This window comes from Salminus brasiliensis, chromosome 2, assembly GCF_030463535.1.
Source record: "Salminus brasiliensis chromosome 2, fSalBra1.hap2, whole genome shotgun sequence".
In the NCBI taxonomy this organism is placed as follows: Eukaryota; Metazoa; Chordata; class Actinopteri; order Characiformes; family Bryconidae; genus Salminus; species Salminus brasiliensis.
This window is the reverse complement of record NC_132879.1, coordinates 58310579-58330578: the sequence shown is the minus strand read 5'-3', so window position 1 is coordinate 58330578 and position 20000 is coordinate 58310579. Positions and strand designations below refer to the sequence as shown.

At 41.3% G+C, this 20000-nt stretch overlaps 3 protein-coding genes across 3 annotated transcripts in view; 2 read left to right on the top strand and 1 right to left on the bottom strand.

Moving 5' to 3' along the window:
- LOC140549567 (E3 ubiquitin-protein ligase RING2-A-like) overlaps nucleotides 1-5365 on the top strand; it is a 7432-nt gene extending 2067 nt beyond the window's left edge. Inside the window, exons 4-8 of the mRNA XM_072673313.1 lie at nucleotides 195-355; nucleotides 727-942; nucleotides 1143-1445; nucleotides 1587-1806; nucleotides 2654-5365. Coding sequence (XP_072529414.1) covers nucleotides 195-355; nucleotides 727-942; nucleotides 1143-1445; nucleotides 1587-1806; nucleotides 2654-2809 — 1056 coding nt within the window. The 3' untranslated portion in view covers nucleotides 2810-5365. The remainder of the gene's footprint in view (nucleotides 1-194; nucleotides 356-726; nucleotides 943-1142; nucleotides 1446-1586; nucleotides 1807-2653) is intronic.
- Nucleotides 5366-6477: 1112 nt separating this feature from the next.
- rps18 (ribosomal protein S18) lies at nucleotides 6478-11347 on the bottom strand. The gene is made up of 6 exons (XM_072673330.1): nucleotides 11281-11347; nucleotides 9987-10085; nucleotides 8670-8756; nucleotides 7959-8060; nucleotides 7301-7392; nucleotides 6478-6595 (listed from the first exon to the last, which is right to left on the bottom strand). The coding sequence occupies exons 1-6, from the start codon at nucleotides 11281-11283 to the stop codon at nucleotides 6520-6522; spliced, it is 459 nt and encodes a 152-aa protein (XP_072529431.1). The 5' UTR covers nucleotides 11284-11347; the 3' UTR covers nucleotides 6478-6519.
- A 1115-nt stretch (nucleotides 11348-12462) lies between these two features.
- vps52 (VPS52 subunit of GARP complex) overlaps nucleotides 12463-20000 on the top strand; it is a 17002-nt gene continuing 9464 nt past the window's right edge. The window contains exons 1-10 of the mRNA XM_072673299.1: nucleotides 12463-12566; nucleotides 13457-13541; nucleotides 14570-14622; nucleotides 14711-14786; nucleotides 15597-15664; nucleotides 16212-16387; nucleotides 16716-16866; nucleotides 17256-17356; nucleotides 17790-17922; nucleotides 19248-19305. Coding sequence (XP_072529400.1) covers nucleotides 12474-12566; nucleotides 13457-13541; nucleotides 14570-14622; nucleotides 14711-14786; nucleotides 15597-15664; nucleotides 16212-16387; nucleotides 16716-16866; nucleotides 17256-17356; nucleotides 17790-17922; nucleotides 19248-19305 — 994 coding nt within the window. The 5' untranslated portion in view covers nucleotides 12463-12473. The remainder of the gene's footprint in view (nucleotides 12567-13456; nucleotides 13542-14569; nucleotides 14623-14710; nucleotides 14787-15596; nucleotides 15665-16211; nucleotides 16388-16715; nucleotides 16867-17255; nucleotides 17357-17789; nucleotides 17923-19247; nucleotides 19306-20000) is intronic.

The window sequence follows — 20000 nt, the reverse complement described above, 5'->3', positions numbered from 1 at the left end:
TTGGACATGGCAGCTCCACAGGTTGTGGTTAGTGGTCCACCAGTGGGCACTGTGACCTTAGGTGACCTCATGTGCTCTTGGTCTATTGCTTCTGTTGGTCAGTGCTTTAGACGGTCCCATTAGACGGTCTGTCCAGATACTTTTGGGTTTACTGTGAGTGAAAGTGAGCATGTTTTGTCCTCCTGCTCCTACAGGAGGCGATCGTGGACAGCACAGAGATTGCCGTGTCCCCCCGGAGCCTCCACAGCGAGCTGATGTGTCCCATCTGTCTGGACATGCTGAAGAACACCATGACCACCAAAGAGTGCCTCCACCGCTTCTGCTCCGAGTGTATCGTCACCGCGCTCAGATCAGGGTAAGCTTGTCGGCTCATTTATAACGTCTCTGGTTGTATCAGCGATGTCCAGGAATTAGTCATTTTTGCTCATGAGGTCCCCCTACAGATGGGGAGTGTAATTCACGTTTACACCACTGCAATAACAACATAAGCACCCCTTCATGGACAGCTGTACTCATGCATTTCTGGACAAGCTGTGGGCATGTGGGCTGAGGTGGTAGAGTAATACTACAGGATCTTACACTAGTATGACTCTATGGGTTCTGCAGCGTTACACAGCAGCAGTTATGGAGAGAGGTTCTCCTCCTGCAGCTCCACCACCAAACCTCCATAGTGCTGTTCTCTCTCTCTCTCTCTCTCTCTCTCTCTCTCTCTCTCTCTCTCTTCAGTAATAAGGAGTGTCCCACCTGTAGGAAGAAGCTGGTGTCTAAGCGCTCTCTGCGGAGGGACCCGAACTTCGACGCCCTGATATCCAAGATCTACCCGAGTCGGGACGAGTACGAGGCTCACCAGGATCGAGTCCTGGAGCAGCTCAGTCGCCTACACAACAAAACCGCCCTGAGCTCCAGCATCGAGGAGGGGCTCCGCATGCAGGCCTTACACAAGTACATACACACCATCATACACACACACACACACACACACAGGGTCAGGTCGGAAATTCCATAATTGAGATGCTCAACACGATGTGAGGCGAGTGTGTCACAATTTAGGCCTGCCGTTAGCACCATGCTAACACCATGCTGGTGCACCTAAGGCTTCATTAGCTTGTTGGCTACATTTGAGGTCGTTTCTGTGTGTTCAGGCCTCAGCGAGTGCGGAAACCCCAGCAGGAGAGTGATAACACCACCTTCAGCGGCGGAGAGGACAACGCTGACTCTCGCTCACATGTCTCCCACGACTCCGCCCCCTCCCACATGAACTCCGCCCCCTCCAGCCAAGCCCCAGAGGCCGGGCCCAGCCGCAGTAAGAGGCAGCGAGGGTCCGACGAATCAGAGGCTGAAGGGGAGAGCCACAGACCCCCGAACCAGAGCTCCACCTCCGAGATAGAGCTGGTGTTCCACCCACACCCCCTACTGGCCAACACAGAGCACTACAGCCAGACCAGGTCTGTTTAAATTTAAGATTGTGATTCACTGAATCATTTCCTAAAGAACTGAATCAGACTGAATCATTTTGAGGTCAGAGGTTCAGTTTAGTTGTTTTCCAGCTTTAATAAATAAGCTCTTCTGTTCTACCTGTTCTTCAGGTATGTGAAGACCACAGCAAACGCTACAGTGGACCACCTGTCCAAGTACTTGGCCCTGCGGATCGCTCTGGAGGAGCAGCAGCAGGACACACACTCACACACAGACCGGCCAGCGGAGGGAGAGACGGGAATGAGGGAGGAGGGCGGAGGGAGCAGCCTGCAGAACGTCAGCGAGAAACAGTACACCATCTACATCACCACCGCTGGAGGACAGTTCTCTGTGAGTACACACACACACACACACACACACACACACACAGAACACTATAGTGTAAGACTAAGAGATGAGTGCCCTTTATAACCAGTAAGATAGTGTGTGCTATTAAAATGTGTAGTTATTACTGTAAAAGTTTGTGTTGGACTAGTAGTGCATAAAATCGGTCTAAAACGATCACATGATCATTCCAGACCAGCAGGGGGCACTAATGCCTCACAGAGTTTGATATCAAATTCATCCAGATGCAGCATAACAGCCAAAACAGACCTAAATACAGCGGCAAGCTGGAAAACTTCTTGGAACAGATTTTATCGCTGTGATAAAACATCAGGTCTTAAAAACTCAAAGCCTCATTTAAACCAGGAAAAAAGCTTAAAATCAAGAACAACAAAAATTCTGTCTCTGATCCCCCCTTGCTCCTGATCAGGCAGAGAAGTGGAGTTTCTGTAGCTTTTTTATATTACGTATTAATTATATTTAATAATTAATTAATTTTATATTAAGTTATAATATTAAGTAATGTGTTTCCTGAGCAAAATAAGATATTTATAAAAATATTATGAAGAGCGTTCTCATAACCTCCAAAAGATAAATGCTTTTTTTTTGTTAAATTTAGAAAATAAATACAAATGGTGGTTTATCTGTTTAAATATTAATAAATAAATTAATAAACATATGCAATATATAAAGCTCCACCCAAACATTTGCAGTTTGTGCAATCACAAAAACAAAAGGTGGGGGCAGTAGGGGTGAAACAGGCCCTTTATTTACTCTGTATCAGTCGGGCTGTTGGTACTAGAATACTTACGAGACCATACCGTGTTTCTAACGGTCTTCTCTGGTCTGACAGACGCTGAACGGCTCTCTGACGCTGGAGCTGGTGAACGAGAAGTACTGGAAGGTGAGCAAACCTCTGGAGCTTTACTACGCTCCCACCAAAGAGCAGCAGCAGCAGCAGGAGGAGGAGCCTCAGAAGACACCCCCGACGGGACCCTCACAGCTGTGAAGCCAGCACAACACACTCTGATCTGACCCAGCTCTGATCTGTCTGATCCGCTCACAGCAATAGCATGTTAGCATTTGCTGAGAGACTGTTGGACCTCTAGACTGGAGTGGTGAAGGGGTTTCTTTCAGTTTTAGGGGGTTTCTAATTTCACAAAGCAGGACTTTCTAATCTTAATAGCAGGTTTGTACTCTTTTATTTTATGAAAAATAATCACATAAATTAATGCTTTTAAAAGATTTACGCAATAGAATCACATTTTAGTTATTACAAATATGACATATTTAAAGAAAATGGTTAAACCGTTTAAAACGGATAACATCACACGTTATAACAAATTACAGGGAAATTACTGCAAAAACTGATTTTCCAAGAATTCCTGAATGGAGGCAGGCGTCGGTCGCCATGACTACAACACAGATACAGCCCATAATTTATCTCCTATCCAAACCCACCAGTGAAGCTACTACACGAGTCTTCTGAGTTTTATATGGAATGATGATGATGATGATGATGATGATGAAGGTAAAATAGTGAATAGAGAATCTGAACTAATGCAGTTTTCTTTAGGGACTACTTTCTGTAGCTGCACTACACCCTGCAGCATGTATCCCTCCACCATTTTAATGATCTGATTTTAAAAGCAGGTTCTAGAGCCGAACTCTTCTCAGAACTCTGGTAGAACCGTGTCTCAGGCATCAGGCAGCGTCTTCATCACCATTAGGTGAAGAACTTTCTGTGAGGAGCTTTTATTATTAGAGCTTCAGACGTCTGCTTCCCTTCACCTCCACTGTAGAACTCCAGCTCTAAGAATTCATGGGTGGAATTCTCCTTTAAGCACAAGGTTAAGCCTATCTAGTGTCCATTATAGTCCTCAGTCTGGTCTCAGACTGTCCTGCTTTGTGAAATAATGCACCCACAGATGAACACAGATACTTTATATACAGCATCTACACACAAACCCAGAGAGTCTGAAGACTACTTTAAATAATCACTGAACGTTATTAATCACCTCATGTTGGCTTGTTTGGACACAGAACCACATCCACCACTTCTCCTTCTGATGAGATCCACAAGAACATCAGGGAATTCAGTTGAGGAACATGTTTAGTAGGGATGGGACACTACTGCCATTGTAATGATTAAAAATACTAAATAATTGTTAAAAACCAGTCACCCATCCTGAATCCATAATTTCCAGTGTTTCATTAATAAGAGTTTAATATTGAACTTAAACAAGATCAATAATGGAAAGCAAGGAACAGCCAATCAGCACCTTCTGCAGTCTGGTCATCATTACCATATCTGGTTCAACATAAAAAATAAGGGAGCTACAAAGGGTTCTTTTGAGCGATTCAATAGAAGAACCACTTTTGGTTCCATTAAGAATCATACTGGTAAAAGATCTTTACAGGAGGACCAGTTTAAAGGAACCTGTACAGGTTCTCTACACCTTAAATCTTATACAAACATTATAACTGTTTTACCAGAAATGGGAATAATGACTATAGGGCTGGGCGATATGGCCAAAAAATATTATATTATGATATACATAAAGACATGATAAATATAAATCATATATATATATATAAAGACATTTTGGAGATATGTGATATTAACAGTATACATCACTGCAGACAAAATGCATCAGTGGCCACAGATTCCTAAACAGTACTGCTCGAATATATTAATCAATCAAAATCTGCATTAATTACACTGTCTGAAATCAAGCGTGCAGCTGATCAGGGCTCTTTAAGCCCAGACGGTGTCCTGGATAGGGCTAGAAAAGCATATTGTGTATCATGATAAAACTTATAATCACAATGCAATAAAATATCATCATATTGCCCAGCCCTAGAGGACCGATCTTCAGACTTGTTTGTGTGAATTCTAATATTAATTTTAATTGATTTTAAATGAGTAAAAGTTTAGCAATGAAACACTAGTTAAAGGTGCAGCACCTTTATTTTTAAGACGCTGTGCGCTGGATTTCTCTCTAATAATGAACACCTCCTCTGTCTCACCCTGTGTTCAAACATGTGCCAACCACATACACCTAGTCCTGAGTACAGTTTCCCCTGAAGATCTCTGGATCCTCTGCAGGTTTGATTATCTGAGAAACCGATCAAACCACAGGTTATCAATACTGACCAGCAAGGCTGTCCTACCCACCCTGACCGAGCCAGGCATGCTCTCTTGGACTCTCCAAAGATCACATTTCAAAGACCGTAATTTTATGTGTTTATTAAAATTATGAACCTTTGATGTAATGATCACAGGGTTTTACAGTAGATTACAGTTTACCATTAAACCCAATTACTCCCACCCCTACTGTGCATCTCCTCACCTGGTCAGATCACGGCCTGTTCCCCTCCACCTGGGTAAATACTACACCTTCCTGTCCTGTTGCTGTTGTACAAATTTTGTAGCATTTATTAGATTCTTACTGATGATGTATTTATATATAAAATTGCTTTGAAAATGAACGGGTTTAAGGTTTATATGAGTGATGAGAAAAGTTTCAATATAACAGGTTTTTGTTTGTTTTACATTAAAAGATCCACACAAGACTCACGACTCATTCTGCGTTATTCTGAGAAGTGGAAGGGGGAAATCAAGACGTGGATTGATTTTGAGATTAATGCATTTTTGGGGGTGATGAAGAATAATGGAAAGGAAGAATTGTAAACCACGGCTCCTTAAACGCTCCTCTAAACGCTAATAATGATGGAATTCCCAGCTGTTCAGATTCAGGCGGCTCATATCTACTGATGGGAGCTTCTGCAGTGATGAGCAGCTTTTGGATTCCATCACTGATCTTTCTGAGGTTTGTTTTTCAGGTGGAATCGATCAGGGTGTCTGGTGTAGTGTTATGTCCTTATTGTCCAGCACAGTTGGCTGATTCCTCTGCTGTAGGCCTACTGCCGGCCCACTAAACCTGGAGATTAACAGGTGAGTTGGATCAGGTGTGTTTGAGAAGAACTCCATCCCTGAGCTAGAACCTTTTCTCAGATCATATTCTGGTCCTCAGTGTTTTCACTAAGGAGCAGACCGAACGTTGACGATGCATCCCAGAAAAAGATCACTGAACTAACCTGGTTAAACACTGTAACTCCTGATTGAAGGCTTTAGGATTTACAGACATAACAGATTGTGATTTTAGGACCACAGGATTCATTTTTATAAATCCTCATAACCATTTCAGCTCAAAGTGATCATCTCTAAGGGCAGTAAAATCCAGTGTTTAAATTTACAGCCTGTGGATGTTTAAGAGACCTTAGGAGATTTCTGCAGACGATGCTCCTCATAGCTGGAAATCTGCTTCTACAAAAATGACCAATTTATAGTGTGTAAACCTCAGTAAAGCCCTGACTGAAGCGCAGCACCTTTATACAGGTGTGAACCGGACCCTTAAACTGCTGCAACACAGCCCTATTTGTCATTTTAAGCTCAGTGCACTTCTGCTTGCTATTCTACTCTCTACAATCGTTTTATTTGGAAGCAAGAACTCCATCTTTACCAACGCACACAAACAGTGGGCTGGTGTAAATATCAGGGTTCAGATTCCTACAGGTCCCCATCTAGTAGCCTGGGTAAATTAGTATCTGGTATTTGAAAAGGGGAAAATATGGATGGTCTCGACGCAAACGAGGACAGAACAAGGCTGAGACTTTGGTTTATGAACAGTGATTTTATTGACACCACGGGAACATTTACTTCTTCTTGGACACACCGACGGTACGTCCACGACGGCCAGTGGTCTTAGTGTGCTGACCACGCACACGCAGACTGGAAAAGAAAGATAAATAATGTCAGAACAAAGAAAATAAATAATAGTAATAATAAAAATAATCTAAAAATAAAATCACAGAACTGGTTTAGTGTTTGGCTTATATCAGGACATTCAATTACAGAATATACTGTAAACATCCCTCTCCAGTAGTGACCCAATGAAATGTATATAAATATTTAAACTCATCTAGAGCTCTACACGCATTTCTACAGATTTAGGCTCAATCAGGAGCAGATAGCTGCTGCAGATTTAACTCAAGAGCAACTCTTGAAACTCCCGTCCAGATGGTCATTTCATAAAGCAACATCTCTTCAAAAATATATATATATTTATTATTATTAAAGGCCATCCATAATCTGCCACATTTCTACTGACCAGACATTTTAGGCTACAGTTAGCTAGCCAGCTGATAAACCTTGCTTTTAAATTCCACATATGGGACAGTTTAGGGTTTTTCTGCTAAAGCACATCTAATTCAACCCTTATTCTGCAGCGTTTTACTGCTCAGAGCTCTAATTTTGGAGCCATACCAAGTCACATGGAATGACTGATGGCAGGTGCTGGCAAACTCAATAACACTCAACACTCTGCTCTTCTGGAGCTCAGTCCACACATCAGTCTAATACTGATCTGATAGGAGTCTGATATGAGTTGTGCATCTTCACAGAAGATCTGAAAGAGAATAAGAGTGCGCTGCTCACCCCCAGAAGTGCCTGAGACCACGGTGGGCCCTGATCTTCTTCAGCCTCTCCAAATCTTCTCTCAGTTTGTTATCCAGACCGTTGGCCAGGACCTACAACACACACATACACCATGAGCACCGTGGATGATACCAGCATGCAAGCTGCTGTTGAAGAAATAGAAATGCCTGAATTTAATATCAGCTAAAGTAATGAACCTGAATCAGTGGAAAAGTGGAGCTGTGCTGTTCCTGCCTTTTTAAGCAGCCCTAAAAACTCGTCCTTGGCAGCGCTTACATTAAGGTGTCCGTCTCTCATAGTAGCATCACTTAAATAGGGGTCAAACGGTCATTTAATTGTAAAGACCCCATTAACAGCAATCCAATGCTGCCCCGTATATTTCAGGTGATTTCCTACTGTAGTTCAATACTAGCAAACATCACTAAATCAGAAAACTTCTGGGGAACACAGGTGTGTATGTACTGGGCACAACTAGAAATTAACAGAACAGCCAATTAACTGACAAGCCATTAAACTGCCAAAGGTGGAAATGGAAGTTGAGAAAAGTAGGAAAACTTGGGCTCCAGATTGGTACCAAACCCAATGAATGGCCAGAAAGACCGTTACTCAAGTTTTAGGGTCTGGAATCATGTTTTTAAAGGCAGCAGGGCGGTCGTACCTGGCTGTATTTGCCATCTTTAATGTCCTTCTGCCTGTTCAGGAACCAGTCGGGGATTTTGTACTGGCGAGGATTCTGCATAATAGTCACGACCCTCTCAACCTGGAAGGACAAGAAAACCAAAAATCAATAAAATTTCAAAACACTGAAACCAATTAATTTATTATAGTAACATGAGCTGCAAAGCCAGGAGTCATTTCTTTATTAATGGGAAGCAGAGAGAGCACAGCAGTCTTTATAATTAACCAGTATTTTAGATTAAAACGGTCAGAAACAGCAATTTCAGGGCAATCGTGTGACCATTTACTACTGCTAATAATTCAGTGGTCAAGTTGACACTGTATGGCGTCTGCTTCATCCTTTACCACCAAGTAGTCTTCTGGACAGGTTCTGTTACTTCAGCATGCTACCCAAATAAACACAGTGAACTGGTGCACTGGACCGGGTTTGTGATCATGCACCATCACTCAGATTTCGGGTTCGGCTTCACATTTACTAAAATAACTCTGAAAGTGAGCTATACAAAACAAAGCACTACAGAGGACTCCAGATGAAACCCTTCTGCCCCGTCCTGTAAATGAGGGCAGTTCACATAACTAAGGCTGTCTGAACAGACCGCATTCAGTCCAACATGTGCTTCTGACTCCGTTCAGCCTAAAATGTTGAATTTTCACAGTAACAGAAGAGTCTGAATAAAGCTGAGTGCCGTACCTCATCCTCAGTGAGCTCTCCAGCCCTCTTGTTGAGGTCGATGTCTGCCTTCCTCAGGACGACATGGGCATATCGTCTACCAACACCCTGAGAATCACATGTTCAGATGTTAACATTTGCAGACAACCACCAGAAAAGACATGATCATATACAAGAGGGTCCAGCGTCGGTCCTGGAGGGTCCAGGACAGTTTAGAGACTCTCCAGCTCAAACACCACAGAAGGTTGGGCAATAAATATGCATCTTAATACACAATATAATTTTCTAAGCATATTGAGGAGATAATCAGTGCTTAATGAAAACGGATGAACTGCACAGTTCAGTACAAAGTGTAATTAGTCCTGTTTAATTGGATGAAATGCAGCAGATATGGAACAAAACCTGCTGGTCTCAGTATGGGACCACTGGTGCATCATCAAACGTCTATAAATAACTATACTTCTACTATACTGACCAGCCCTACTCCATAGTCATGGTCTCTGGTGCTTGTTGTCCTCCTACAGGTCCTCTTAGGACGAGGGGCAAACCCTGGCATGTAGAGACGCGTCCTTCCCAGTTCCATCCGAGACGTCCTGCCTCATCAGCCCTGTCCTACATGTACAGTAACTCTGCTCACGGACGTTTTGGTCTCGTCTATAAACTCCAAGCACTGAAATCAAGCTTCTGCTCCATCTTCAGTTCACTGACCACTGACCCCAGGCACAGTCAAGACAACCAGACTGGTGACGTTCCCAATTACCAACATTAGCAGAACATCTGCCGTAAACTCAAGTAGTAGATCTCAAATGTGTCTCGGTTGTCTGACTGCATCTGAAATCAGAGCCCTTCCAGCTTCAAGTACGGCTCGGCTCGACCCGCCATCCTTTAAGATCCACGGAAGACGAGCGTCCAGACTTTTTACTGTCCTGCACCGAAGTGGTAGAACGAACTTCCCCTGGGTGTCCGAACAGCAGAGTCCAACACTCACTGTCCTCAAACCCAGACTGAAGACCCTCCTCTTCTGAGAGTACTCAGGTGAAGAGTGTAGAGCGTGGAGGTCTCCAGACTGACCTCTGTATTTAGTAGAGTCTCAGATTAGAGGATCTTCTGGATTCTAACTGATGTAAACTACGAGGGTATTTTGTTTTTCTGAGCGAACAGTGAAGCTCTCTGCTAAAGACCTTCAATGAAACTGAACACTTTCTGCCTTAAGCCGAGTCGCTGGTTCCTCCTAAATATTCAAACTGGGCTCGTCCCAATAGAAGAGTCACCAAACTGTGCCGAGACCCAACTTCACAGGACCAGTCTGCTCAATGATCAACAACTGCTCCCACTGACCTTGATGGCGGTGATGGCGAAGGCGATCTTCCTCCTACCATCGATGTTCGTGTTGAGAACACGAAGAATGTGCTGGAACTTCTCTGGGATCACGAGAGACTGAAAGAGGAAACAGAGAGAAACACAAACGATAATGAGCAACCATTCAGCATCTTCTACAGCGGAGCCATGAAGGCCTTCAAGTACCTCAATACAGCTTTTTACCAGGTCGTCAACCAACTCTAAGGGAAATGTCTACGACCTACATCATCAGGGCTGCTCAGTCCTGGAGATCTACCACCCTGAAGAGTTCAGATCCAACACAGCTGACTCAGAGATGTTCAGTTGCTCCTGAAGGTCTTCATCATCTGGATCAGGTGTGTTAGATTCAGGGTGGAAGATCTCCAGGACCAGGATTGACCAGGCCTGCCCTACATGAACCTGAGCCATCAGACCGAACCCTCTCCTGCATCCTCACCACAAATCCAACCAAAGGAACATCTAATCAAGTCTGACGCATCCTGAAGACCAGTCCAGTGGACTGATGAAGGTGATTTTGTTGGAATTAAGCTTTTTTAAGACCAGTTTGGACTATTATTGGTGTAGAAGATGGAACCTGGGACTCAGAACAGTGGTTCTCAGGTCTGATCCTGGAGGATCCATACTTTGGTGTGTACCCTGCTTCCAATACACCTGATCAAGCTCATTAACCAGCCCTTCCTGATCTGAGGACAGTGCTACAGCAAGGGAAGAGCCCAGGGTGCAGAACTGAGGGTTCTCCAGAGAACCACTGACTTGGGAGATACCAGCAGATTCCTAAATGTCCAGCTGCTTCTCATTTCACTGTTCTGACCCTTTATAAACTCTACAGCAGATCAGGTTCTCCAACACAGGCTTATTAACGTAGCTGGAGAACCTCCACCACCACCTCCACCTCCTCCTCCACCAAGCCTGACAGCCGCTCTGCAGGAGCTGGAGCTTCCCACCAGTTAGTTTATCGTTTATACCCAAATAACACACAAATACACGTTATAAAACAGAGCCAGACCACAGATGTAATCCTAGGCGCTCACACAGGTCCAGTATCTCCAGCTCCCCGAACCCTGGACTAATGAGAGCCATCGCTCCACTAGCCATGGGCTAACCGTGCCCTCCTATCTTCTCAAACCGCGTCTCCTCACCCTAAATACCCCTCCGAACTGCTTTAATACACTCTCTACCGAACATTAGTGCCTCTCGTGATAGTGTGTGAAGAGCGCAGAAGCCGATGTTTGAAGATTTGGGGGAATATTAGGAGAGTCGCTCTCACACTCACCATCTTGGTGCTGGATCCGCGGAAAAAGGACGGACTCGAGATCCCGCGAGAACTTCAGCGAGATTTCTGCAGGAAGCGACTCAGTCAACCCTTAATAAAAGTCCTTCGATTCTGGAGCTGATCATTTTAATATGATGATTAATAATCAATGTGATCTGATATACAGGTATTAATAAGAGTGATCTAATAAATAATAAATAAAGAAGCACATTGAACTAATTATGGCGGCCGCTGTGGTAATAAAAGTCATCAATACATGTAGTGAACGCTTTGGTTAATATTAAAAATAAAGTGAATACATAATACTGAAATAATTAAATGAAATAAATGTTAACAACATGCTCTACTATATAGTAATCAATCATTTAAAATGCACTAATGATAGTAATAATAATGGTGATAATGTTAACAAGATATGTTAAGAGAAATCCACAAGTATTAATGCTGAAATGTTCATGAATATTTAATATGTAACATGAAAAATATTTGAACATGAATAATATATGTATAATAAAAGTAACAATAATACAATAAACAACTAACAATTTAGAAATAATCGCAATAATAAATGTGTTAATTATGTTAATAAGGGAGTTCTGATACATACATATATGGTTAATATAACACTGACATATACTAAAATGACAAAAGAGTTAGCTAATTACTAATAAAATCAGATCCATAGTAAATATAATATTTACATATATAATATTTGTAATAAAATAGTGCTAATCCGTGTTATTCTGTTATGTGACAGCACTGCTATTATCTATAATCACTATAACATTTTTTTGTAATTCCCTAAGTATCATTGTTACAATAAAAACGATAATATATATAAATATATATACATATCAGAGATCTGAATATAAATATAAGTATATAAATAGGTTTTGATGATAAATCGCAGTGTACTACTAAATAATGATTTAAAATATCATACATAAAATGATTATAAATTATTATTAATTGATTCACATTTAGCATGACTAAAGCTCCCTACACATACATTAATATGGATTTGTTATAAATAAATACAAATATGAATATCCAACATAGACATTGTCCTAAACTTTATGATAAATTCCGGAACGCGGACTGTGGTCTATGTTTCCGTCCGGAGAGGAATGGTGACGGAGTTGTGAGTTGTAGTATTTGTGGTAATTGTAGTTTTTCGGAGTCTCTGCGTCGCAATGGCGGAAGAGCTGATCCCCGGCGAGGCTGCGGCTGGTCTAAACACAGCTGGGGGGTCCGGGACCACCGCCATGGCTTATCTGCAGGACGAGGTGAAGCTCGTGCTGGGTGTATTTACAGGGAGGGTTCGGGTCGGAGCCGCTGTGTGGAGGAGGTCCGCGGCTCGCGGGCGGGCAGCTGATGGTGCTGTAGCCGCTCGCGCTCAGCTGAGCTTTAATAACATCACGCAGGGCTTTAATGTGCTGCTCTGGACTAATGTGATATTAATGTGATATTAATGTGATTATGCTGTTTTTTTAGGTTTTATTTATTGGATGTTGGTGTCCTATCCGCCTCAGTAGCCCAGCTGTCTGTCTGCTGTGTAAACACGCCATATTAAAAGTCTTCAGATTAAAACATTAAAATGAGAATATTTAGAGTATTAATATTGCATTCCTCTGCTCTACTGATAGATCAGCTGTAGTGAAGCTTAATGAACGGATTAATGGTCCTATTTGACCACTTACTGGTATTTGGTGATGTGCTGTATCTCCTGTACTGGTGTATTAAGGTGGTAAATAGAGCTGGGTGATATATATATATACATATAAGAAATCATATCATGATATTTGAAGACATATTTTACGATATATGATATTTATTGCAATATTTTGTCACGTAGACGAAATGCACCAACAGCGTTAAATAATAATAAATAAAAAAAACCCTGCTGTCCAAATACTTTCCAATTTTTACTCAAATATGCTTCACTCCATTCAGTGAAATAAGACTGAGCACACTCTGTAATCAAACACGCAGCCAATCAGTGCTCTTTAATCACTGACGATGTTCAGGTCGATCACGATACGATAAAATATTTAAATATTGTCTTATTTGTTTGTCTCATCTGTTGCTGTGTATAGCGAATCCAGTGTAAGATTACCTGATTTCCAAAAGACAAAGTTCAGTCAGTCTGACAGTCTGATTATTCTGTCCCTCTCAGAAGCCGGACGCTGACCTGGTTCCTGCGCTGAACCTGGGGGATCTGGATATAACCACAGACGAGTTCATCCTGGATGAGGTGGACAGTAAGTGGACACGCGTGTTCTTCTGTATGACGTATACGAGCAGTTCAACCGCAGCCTACACCTGTGCCCACAAATTAATAAACAATTACATTTATTTAAAATAGAAAGTAAAACAGATGATAATAATAATAAAAATAGTATAAATAATAAATAGAAATTAATATTGATATAAAATATACAAAATATACAACCCACTGCCAAGGTCTGTTCAGGGACTGCAAGTCTCACTGTTTTTCCTCACAAACAGATGAAACATATGCATATAGTGTGTGTGCATAGTGTGTGTATAATGTATGTACATAGTGTATGCATGTAGTGTGTGTGCATAGTGTGTATAATGTATGTATATAGTGTATGCATGTAGTGTGTGTGTATAATGTATGTATATAGTGTATGCATGTAGTGTGTGTGCATAGTGTGTATAATGTATGTATATAGTGTATGCATATAGTGTGTGTGCATAGTGTGTATAATGTATGTATATAGTGTATGCATATAGTGTGTGTGCATAGTGTGTGTATAATGTATGTATATAGTGTATGTATATAGTGTATGCATGTAGTGTGTGTGCATAGTGTGTGTATAATGTATGTATATAGTGTATGCATGTAGTGTGTGTGCATAGTGTGTATAATGTATGTATATAGTGTATGCATATAGTGTGTGCACATAGTGTGTGTGTGCATATAGTGCATGCAGTGTGTATGTGTATAGCGTGTGCATGCATATAGTTTGTGTACAGTGTATGTGATTAGTTTGTACGTATAGTGTGCGTGCATACAGTGTGTAAATAGTGCACAGTGCGTGTGTGTATAAGGTAATGTGTAAATATTCAGTATTTCTGATTTGTAAATATGTTTATTTACTTTACTTTGAGGGATGCTGCACCTGAGCGTTTCCCTCCAGATTTGATTTAATTTGCTTTGATTTGCTTTGATTAGCTTTGATCTTTGTTCACGTAAATCCTCTCAGAAGTTAACCCCCCTCTCTGTTCATGTTGATGTGATGAATGTGTCTCTGCTCATCAGTCCATATTCAGGCCAACCTGGAGGACGAGCTGGTGAAGGAGGCTCTGAAAACGGTGAGATCTCTGAGTTATTATAGTGTATTATTGTGATTATGGAATCAGCGTGTCACTTCCTGAACCCGTCTCCACTCCACTGTTACAGGGGGTTGATCTGAGACAGTACTCCAAACAAGTGGAGGCGGAGCTACAGCGCATCGAGCAGGCCTCCATCAAAGACTGTATCTTAACTTCCACACCCCAAATTCAACTCCTTATAGATCAGATGTAGCTCAGATGCTCTAGAATAAAGCATTTAGGGATTTCTTTTAAGTTGGTGTTTGATGTGTAAATAGTCTGTGATTTTACCACCCTGTTATTTTACCGCAGAATGAAACTGACAGCTGATTTTCATCTGTGTTTGAAAGATGATGAGCTCTGCTCTGATTGGCTGGTTTACGGCACCGAGATTGAACACTAAAGCCATGTAGCATAGCGTAGCCTAGCCTAGCCTAGCTTAGCCTAGCACTGTTTTGCTTTTTGCTGTACTACTGTATTTGTACTGTAATTTGTGATCATCCCCAGACTGTAATTACAAGTCTTACAGGATAGTATTACTGTCCTCCCGGCATGGTGTGTGGCTGATCGAGAGATTATTAAATTATACCAAAATAAATACAGTTTATCTTTCTAGGGCCTCTTTAATACAACAGCTGTCCGTTAATTAATTACACCCTGATCTGGCAGTGGTGAGATGGGCAGTGTAAAGTCAACAGCCATCACTCTCATTCCTAGACTAAGTGTAAATGTTTTTCACCAGAATATAGTAAATATTTAATTCAATATTTTAATTAAATCAATAGTTTGGCAGAAATTCAAGGCTGTCGGTCTGCTGAGAGGTGAGACTGAGTGAGCTGGACTGTCGTTAAACGGCCTAAAGCCTCTGTCCTCAAGTCTAACTCTAAAACCCAGGTGCTCGGCTCTTCTGCAGATTCAGTAAAATCTGATTGACAGTCATTTCAAAGTGACGTCCTTGACTACAATCTACCCAGACATCAAAGAGAGCCAGAACATCGCATCCCTGCACAACCAGATCACTGCCTGTGACTCCATACTGGAGGTGAGGATTACATTATTATTGTTATTATCATTATTATTGTTATTGTCCTTATTGTCATTATTGTCCTTATTATTGTTATTGTCCTTATTGCCATTATTGTCATTATTATCATTATTATTGTTATTGTCCTTATTGTCATTATTATCATTATTATCATTATTTTTGTTATTGTCATTATTATCATTATTATCATTATTGTTATTGTCGTTATTGTCATTATTATCGTTATTATCATTATTATTGTTATTGTTATTGTCGTTATTGTCATTATTATCGTTATTATCATTATTATTGTTATTATCGTTATTATCATTATTGTTATTGTCATTATTGTCATTATTATGATTATTATTGTTATTGGATCATGTTCTGCATGTGAAGAAGCAAAGTCCATGTTTAAGCAGCTTTAATAAATGACTGAGGAAATAAACACTTTACATTCTAATTTACACAGGGGACTTTCGCTCGGTGTGAATGGCATTATAACTGAAATGTCTCTCTCTCTCTCTCTCTCTCTCTCTCTCTCTCTCTCTCTCTCTCTCTGTAGAGGATGGAGGAGATGCTGAGTGGGTTCCAGAGTGATCTGTCCTCCATCAGCAGTGAGATCCAGACTCTGCAGCAGCAGTCCGTCAGTATGAACGTGAGGCTGAAGAACAGGCAGGCAGTGCGCAGTCAGCTCAGCCAGCTGGTGGACGAGCTGGTGGTCCCCAGTACCATGATCTCGTAGGTTCTGCCTCTGTCCCCCACCCCACAAATACAGTCCATCAGCCAAGACACGTTCAGTGCCATACAACACTGAATTCTGAGGTTTGGTGGGAGTGTCCTTACGAAGAGAAGCTCTAAGCTGTATCTTACAGTGACCTCTAGTGGCTGGAGTTGGAACCTTATGTGTCAGAATGAATGAATAGCAGGATCAGCATTTAAAGAGTGCACCTGTCTGTCTAACTGTCTCTCTCTCTCTCTGTGTGTGTGTGTGTGTGTGTGTGTGTGTGTGTGTGTGTGTGTGTGTGTGTGTGTGTGTGTGTGTGTGTGTGTGTGTGTGTGTGTGTAGGGTCATTCTGGACAGTCCAGTAACGGAGCAGGAGTTTCTGGAGCAGCTGCATGAGCTCAATAATAAGATCAACTTTGCTAAAGAGCTGAGCTTCAGAGAGACTCTGGCCTGCGCTGACATCCAGGACATCGTGGACCGCCTCAAAATCAAGGTGAGTGACCACAGCAGGCCTTAGTGGACTCTGATATTAACAGTTTTACATGCTTACTTTTTACGTTTTATAATAAGTAATAATTACCATAATAAATATCATATATTTGTTATATTTAACTATGTTTTTTTGACTAATCATTTCATTACAACAGTAAAATAATAAAACTCTGTAGACCAGATATTTAATATTTAGCTAAATTATAAAGTTTAGTAAGCTGGTTTAACTGTTTAACTGGAATATCAGGTAAATATTAATGATACGCTATTTTAATCATCTCAGTTTTTAAAATATAGTTTATTATTATTTGCAAGAATTGTACAATATTTAATCATTTTTGTATTTGTATAGGGATAAATAAGTGTGTGTTTTATATGTTTGATGGTCAGGCTGTCAGTAAGATCCGCGAGTTCATCCTGCAGAAGATCTATTCATTCAGAAAACCCATGACCAATTACCAAATCCCCCAGAACACACTCCTCAAGTACAGGTATTAACACACACACACATACACACACACACACACACACACACACACACGTACATCCTGTGACCACTCTGCAGTGTGTACTTCAAAGCACTTACTTTAATGTTATTCTTTAAATTCACCTTAACCTTAAAGATCCTCCAGTCCAGATTTGTGATGTCACAGAAACCATCCTATAAATATGTTATATATATATCTCAGTAATCAGCCTTCAGTAGTTTAGCCCCGCCCACTCACACTGAAGTTATTAGGAGTGTTTTAGACAGAACAGCTTTCTGAGTACAGGACAGCCAATCAGAGTTGAACCCAGTATATCAGTATTAAATTATAAGGGAAGACGATGGTGTGAAAAGTGGTAGTTTAACATTGAATTACGGCTAATGTAAAGCTTTCTAACAAATCACACCATTCCACTTTACTCTCCTGTTACCTGCAGGTTCTTCTACCAGTTCCTCCTGGCCAATGAAAGGACGGTAGCTAAGGAAATCAGAGACGAGTATGTGGACACCATGAGTAAGATCTACTACAGCTACTTCAAATCCTACAGCAGCCGACTGCTCAAAGTGCAGGTGAGGAACACGCCCAGCATCGCTTTTCTCATATGAGTTCTCTGTAAATTATATGTAGAGTAGCTGTATATTGTTAATACTAGAGAGACGCTAACAGCCGGAAACAAATTCCTTCTGTGTGTATGAACATACTTGGCCAATAAATCTGATTCTGAAATCTGATTCTGATTCAGATTTAACTAGATATGACACACAATACTTTGAATGGAAGGATCATTCAGTATCATGTATCGATATTGGCCAATTTTTGGTCCAAATACGCAACCCGCCAATCACTTTCTCGATCCTGAGAGCTGCTCCAATCATCTGAGCCATATTTTGCAAGTGTCTACTGCTTAACACGAAATTTACTGCTCTACACGACAGTTCCTCATTCAACCACTAGATGGCTATATTGCCCTCACTTGCTGCAGAACCTGATAACGGAGTGCTGATAACATGTCTGGCAGTTCTCACCGTATCAAACTGAAAATCACATATTTGTAGAATGTATGAAGGTAACAGACTGAGTCAGGACTTAACACCACTAACCAGATCCCCCCTCTCGAGAGTCTATCACTCACCTCGGTAAATCCCAGACTCCCTCAGCTGCTGCAGGGCGTTCCACAGCAGTTTAGATGGAGTTGATTCAAAAAAAGTAAAGTACACTTCATCTTGAGGAGAAAACAGGAAACAGGATTTCCTGCAGAATTAGGCGTTACCGAGTTCTGTCTGGAAAGATTAGTGTGGACGCTTGATCCGTATCTGCGCTCTGTACTGAGAGACGATGGGCGATCAGTCGGCACCTGCCCCAAACACACTGATCGGCCTGCAGTTTCTTTTCTGACATTTCTAATAAAAAAAACCCTGTGCTTTAAAAAGGGCTCCTGAAACCCACCGACCCCCACAGTGAGAGGAGATGATTTAAAGCACATGTTAAAAACTTAAATTAAAGTTATTCTACAGCATGATTATTATATTATGATTATGATCAGAGCAGTTAAACCGTTTAGATGGTTTGGTGACTTTCAATCAATAATTAATAAATAGTTCTGTTCAGAGGAGGATGGGTTGGGCCCCCACTGTGAGTCTTGGTTCCTTCCTAAGTTTCCTCCTCCAGCTCCAAGGGAGGTTCTCCTGCACTGTGGTCTTTGCCTGCTCACTGGGGGTCTTAGATTTTTGATGTCTTTTTATGATGTTGATTTCTTGTCTTTGACTAATTACTGATTATGTGAAGATGCCTTGTGACACCAGTTTGATTTGATTTGATTTAAAATGATGATGATGATTATTATTATTATTATTGTTATTATTTATTTATTTATTTATTTATTTATTTATTCTAGTATGAGGATGTGGCTGATAAAGACGATCTAATGGGGGTGGAAGACACGGCCAAGAAAGATATCCTTCACTGCTTCTGTTTAATGAGGTCTGGGTGAAGATGGTCAGGTAGTGCAGAGGTCAGTTAGGGCTTGTAATTTTTAGGGAGGTTCAGGGATTCAGATTTGGTTGAAACTAATGTTTGATTTCTGATGTTACTCTTCATGAGTGCTGATAAAGCAGCTCTGCTCGAATGCTTTGGGCACACTGAACCTCAGTCTTCCTCAGTATGAAGAGCAGCTTTTTCCTAATTAATAATCTGACAGTTCTCATCTTCTTTGGCTCAGAGGTGGTTTAAACGTCTGAAAGCGTTGAGGGCTGATTCTGAGATCCTGACCTCACAACACGGGAAGAAAACGCAGCTTTACAGGCTGTTCTGAAAGGAGAAGATTTGATCTTAGCAGCTTACTGGTGAAAACGGGACGAGGCGAGGAAACTCACACTCATTCATATTATCAAGTTAGTTTCCCAAAATTTTTGATGAGCATTTCTTCTCAAACATCTTCAAAGTAAGAATATAGACAAATAAACGTCTGACAAACGGCTTCTGAGTTGCGCAGCCATCTAAATGTGTTTGCTCCATCAGCTGGAGGTCTTAGGTTTGATCCCCAGTGATGCCACAGCCATCTGTCAGTTATGGGGAGTTCCAGAGAGCATAACTGTCCTTTCTCTCTCTCTGGGTGGGTAGGATGGTCCTCCCTCTCCCCATCACTCAG

Bases quoted from the DNA above. Each gene is read 5' to 3' on its own strand.
- rps18 (XM_072673330.1), bottom strand. The intron at 8,757-9,986 runs GTCAGTGGGAGC...TGTGATTCTCAG, and splicing joins TCGCCATCACCGCCATCAAG to GGTGTTGGTAGACGATATGC. The intron at 8,061-8,669 runs GTACGGCACTCA...TTGTCCTTCCAG, and splicing joins GAGAGCTCACTGAGGATGAG to GTTGAGAGGGTCGTGACTAT.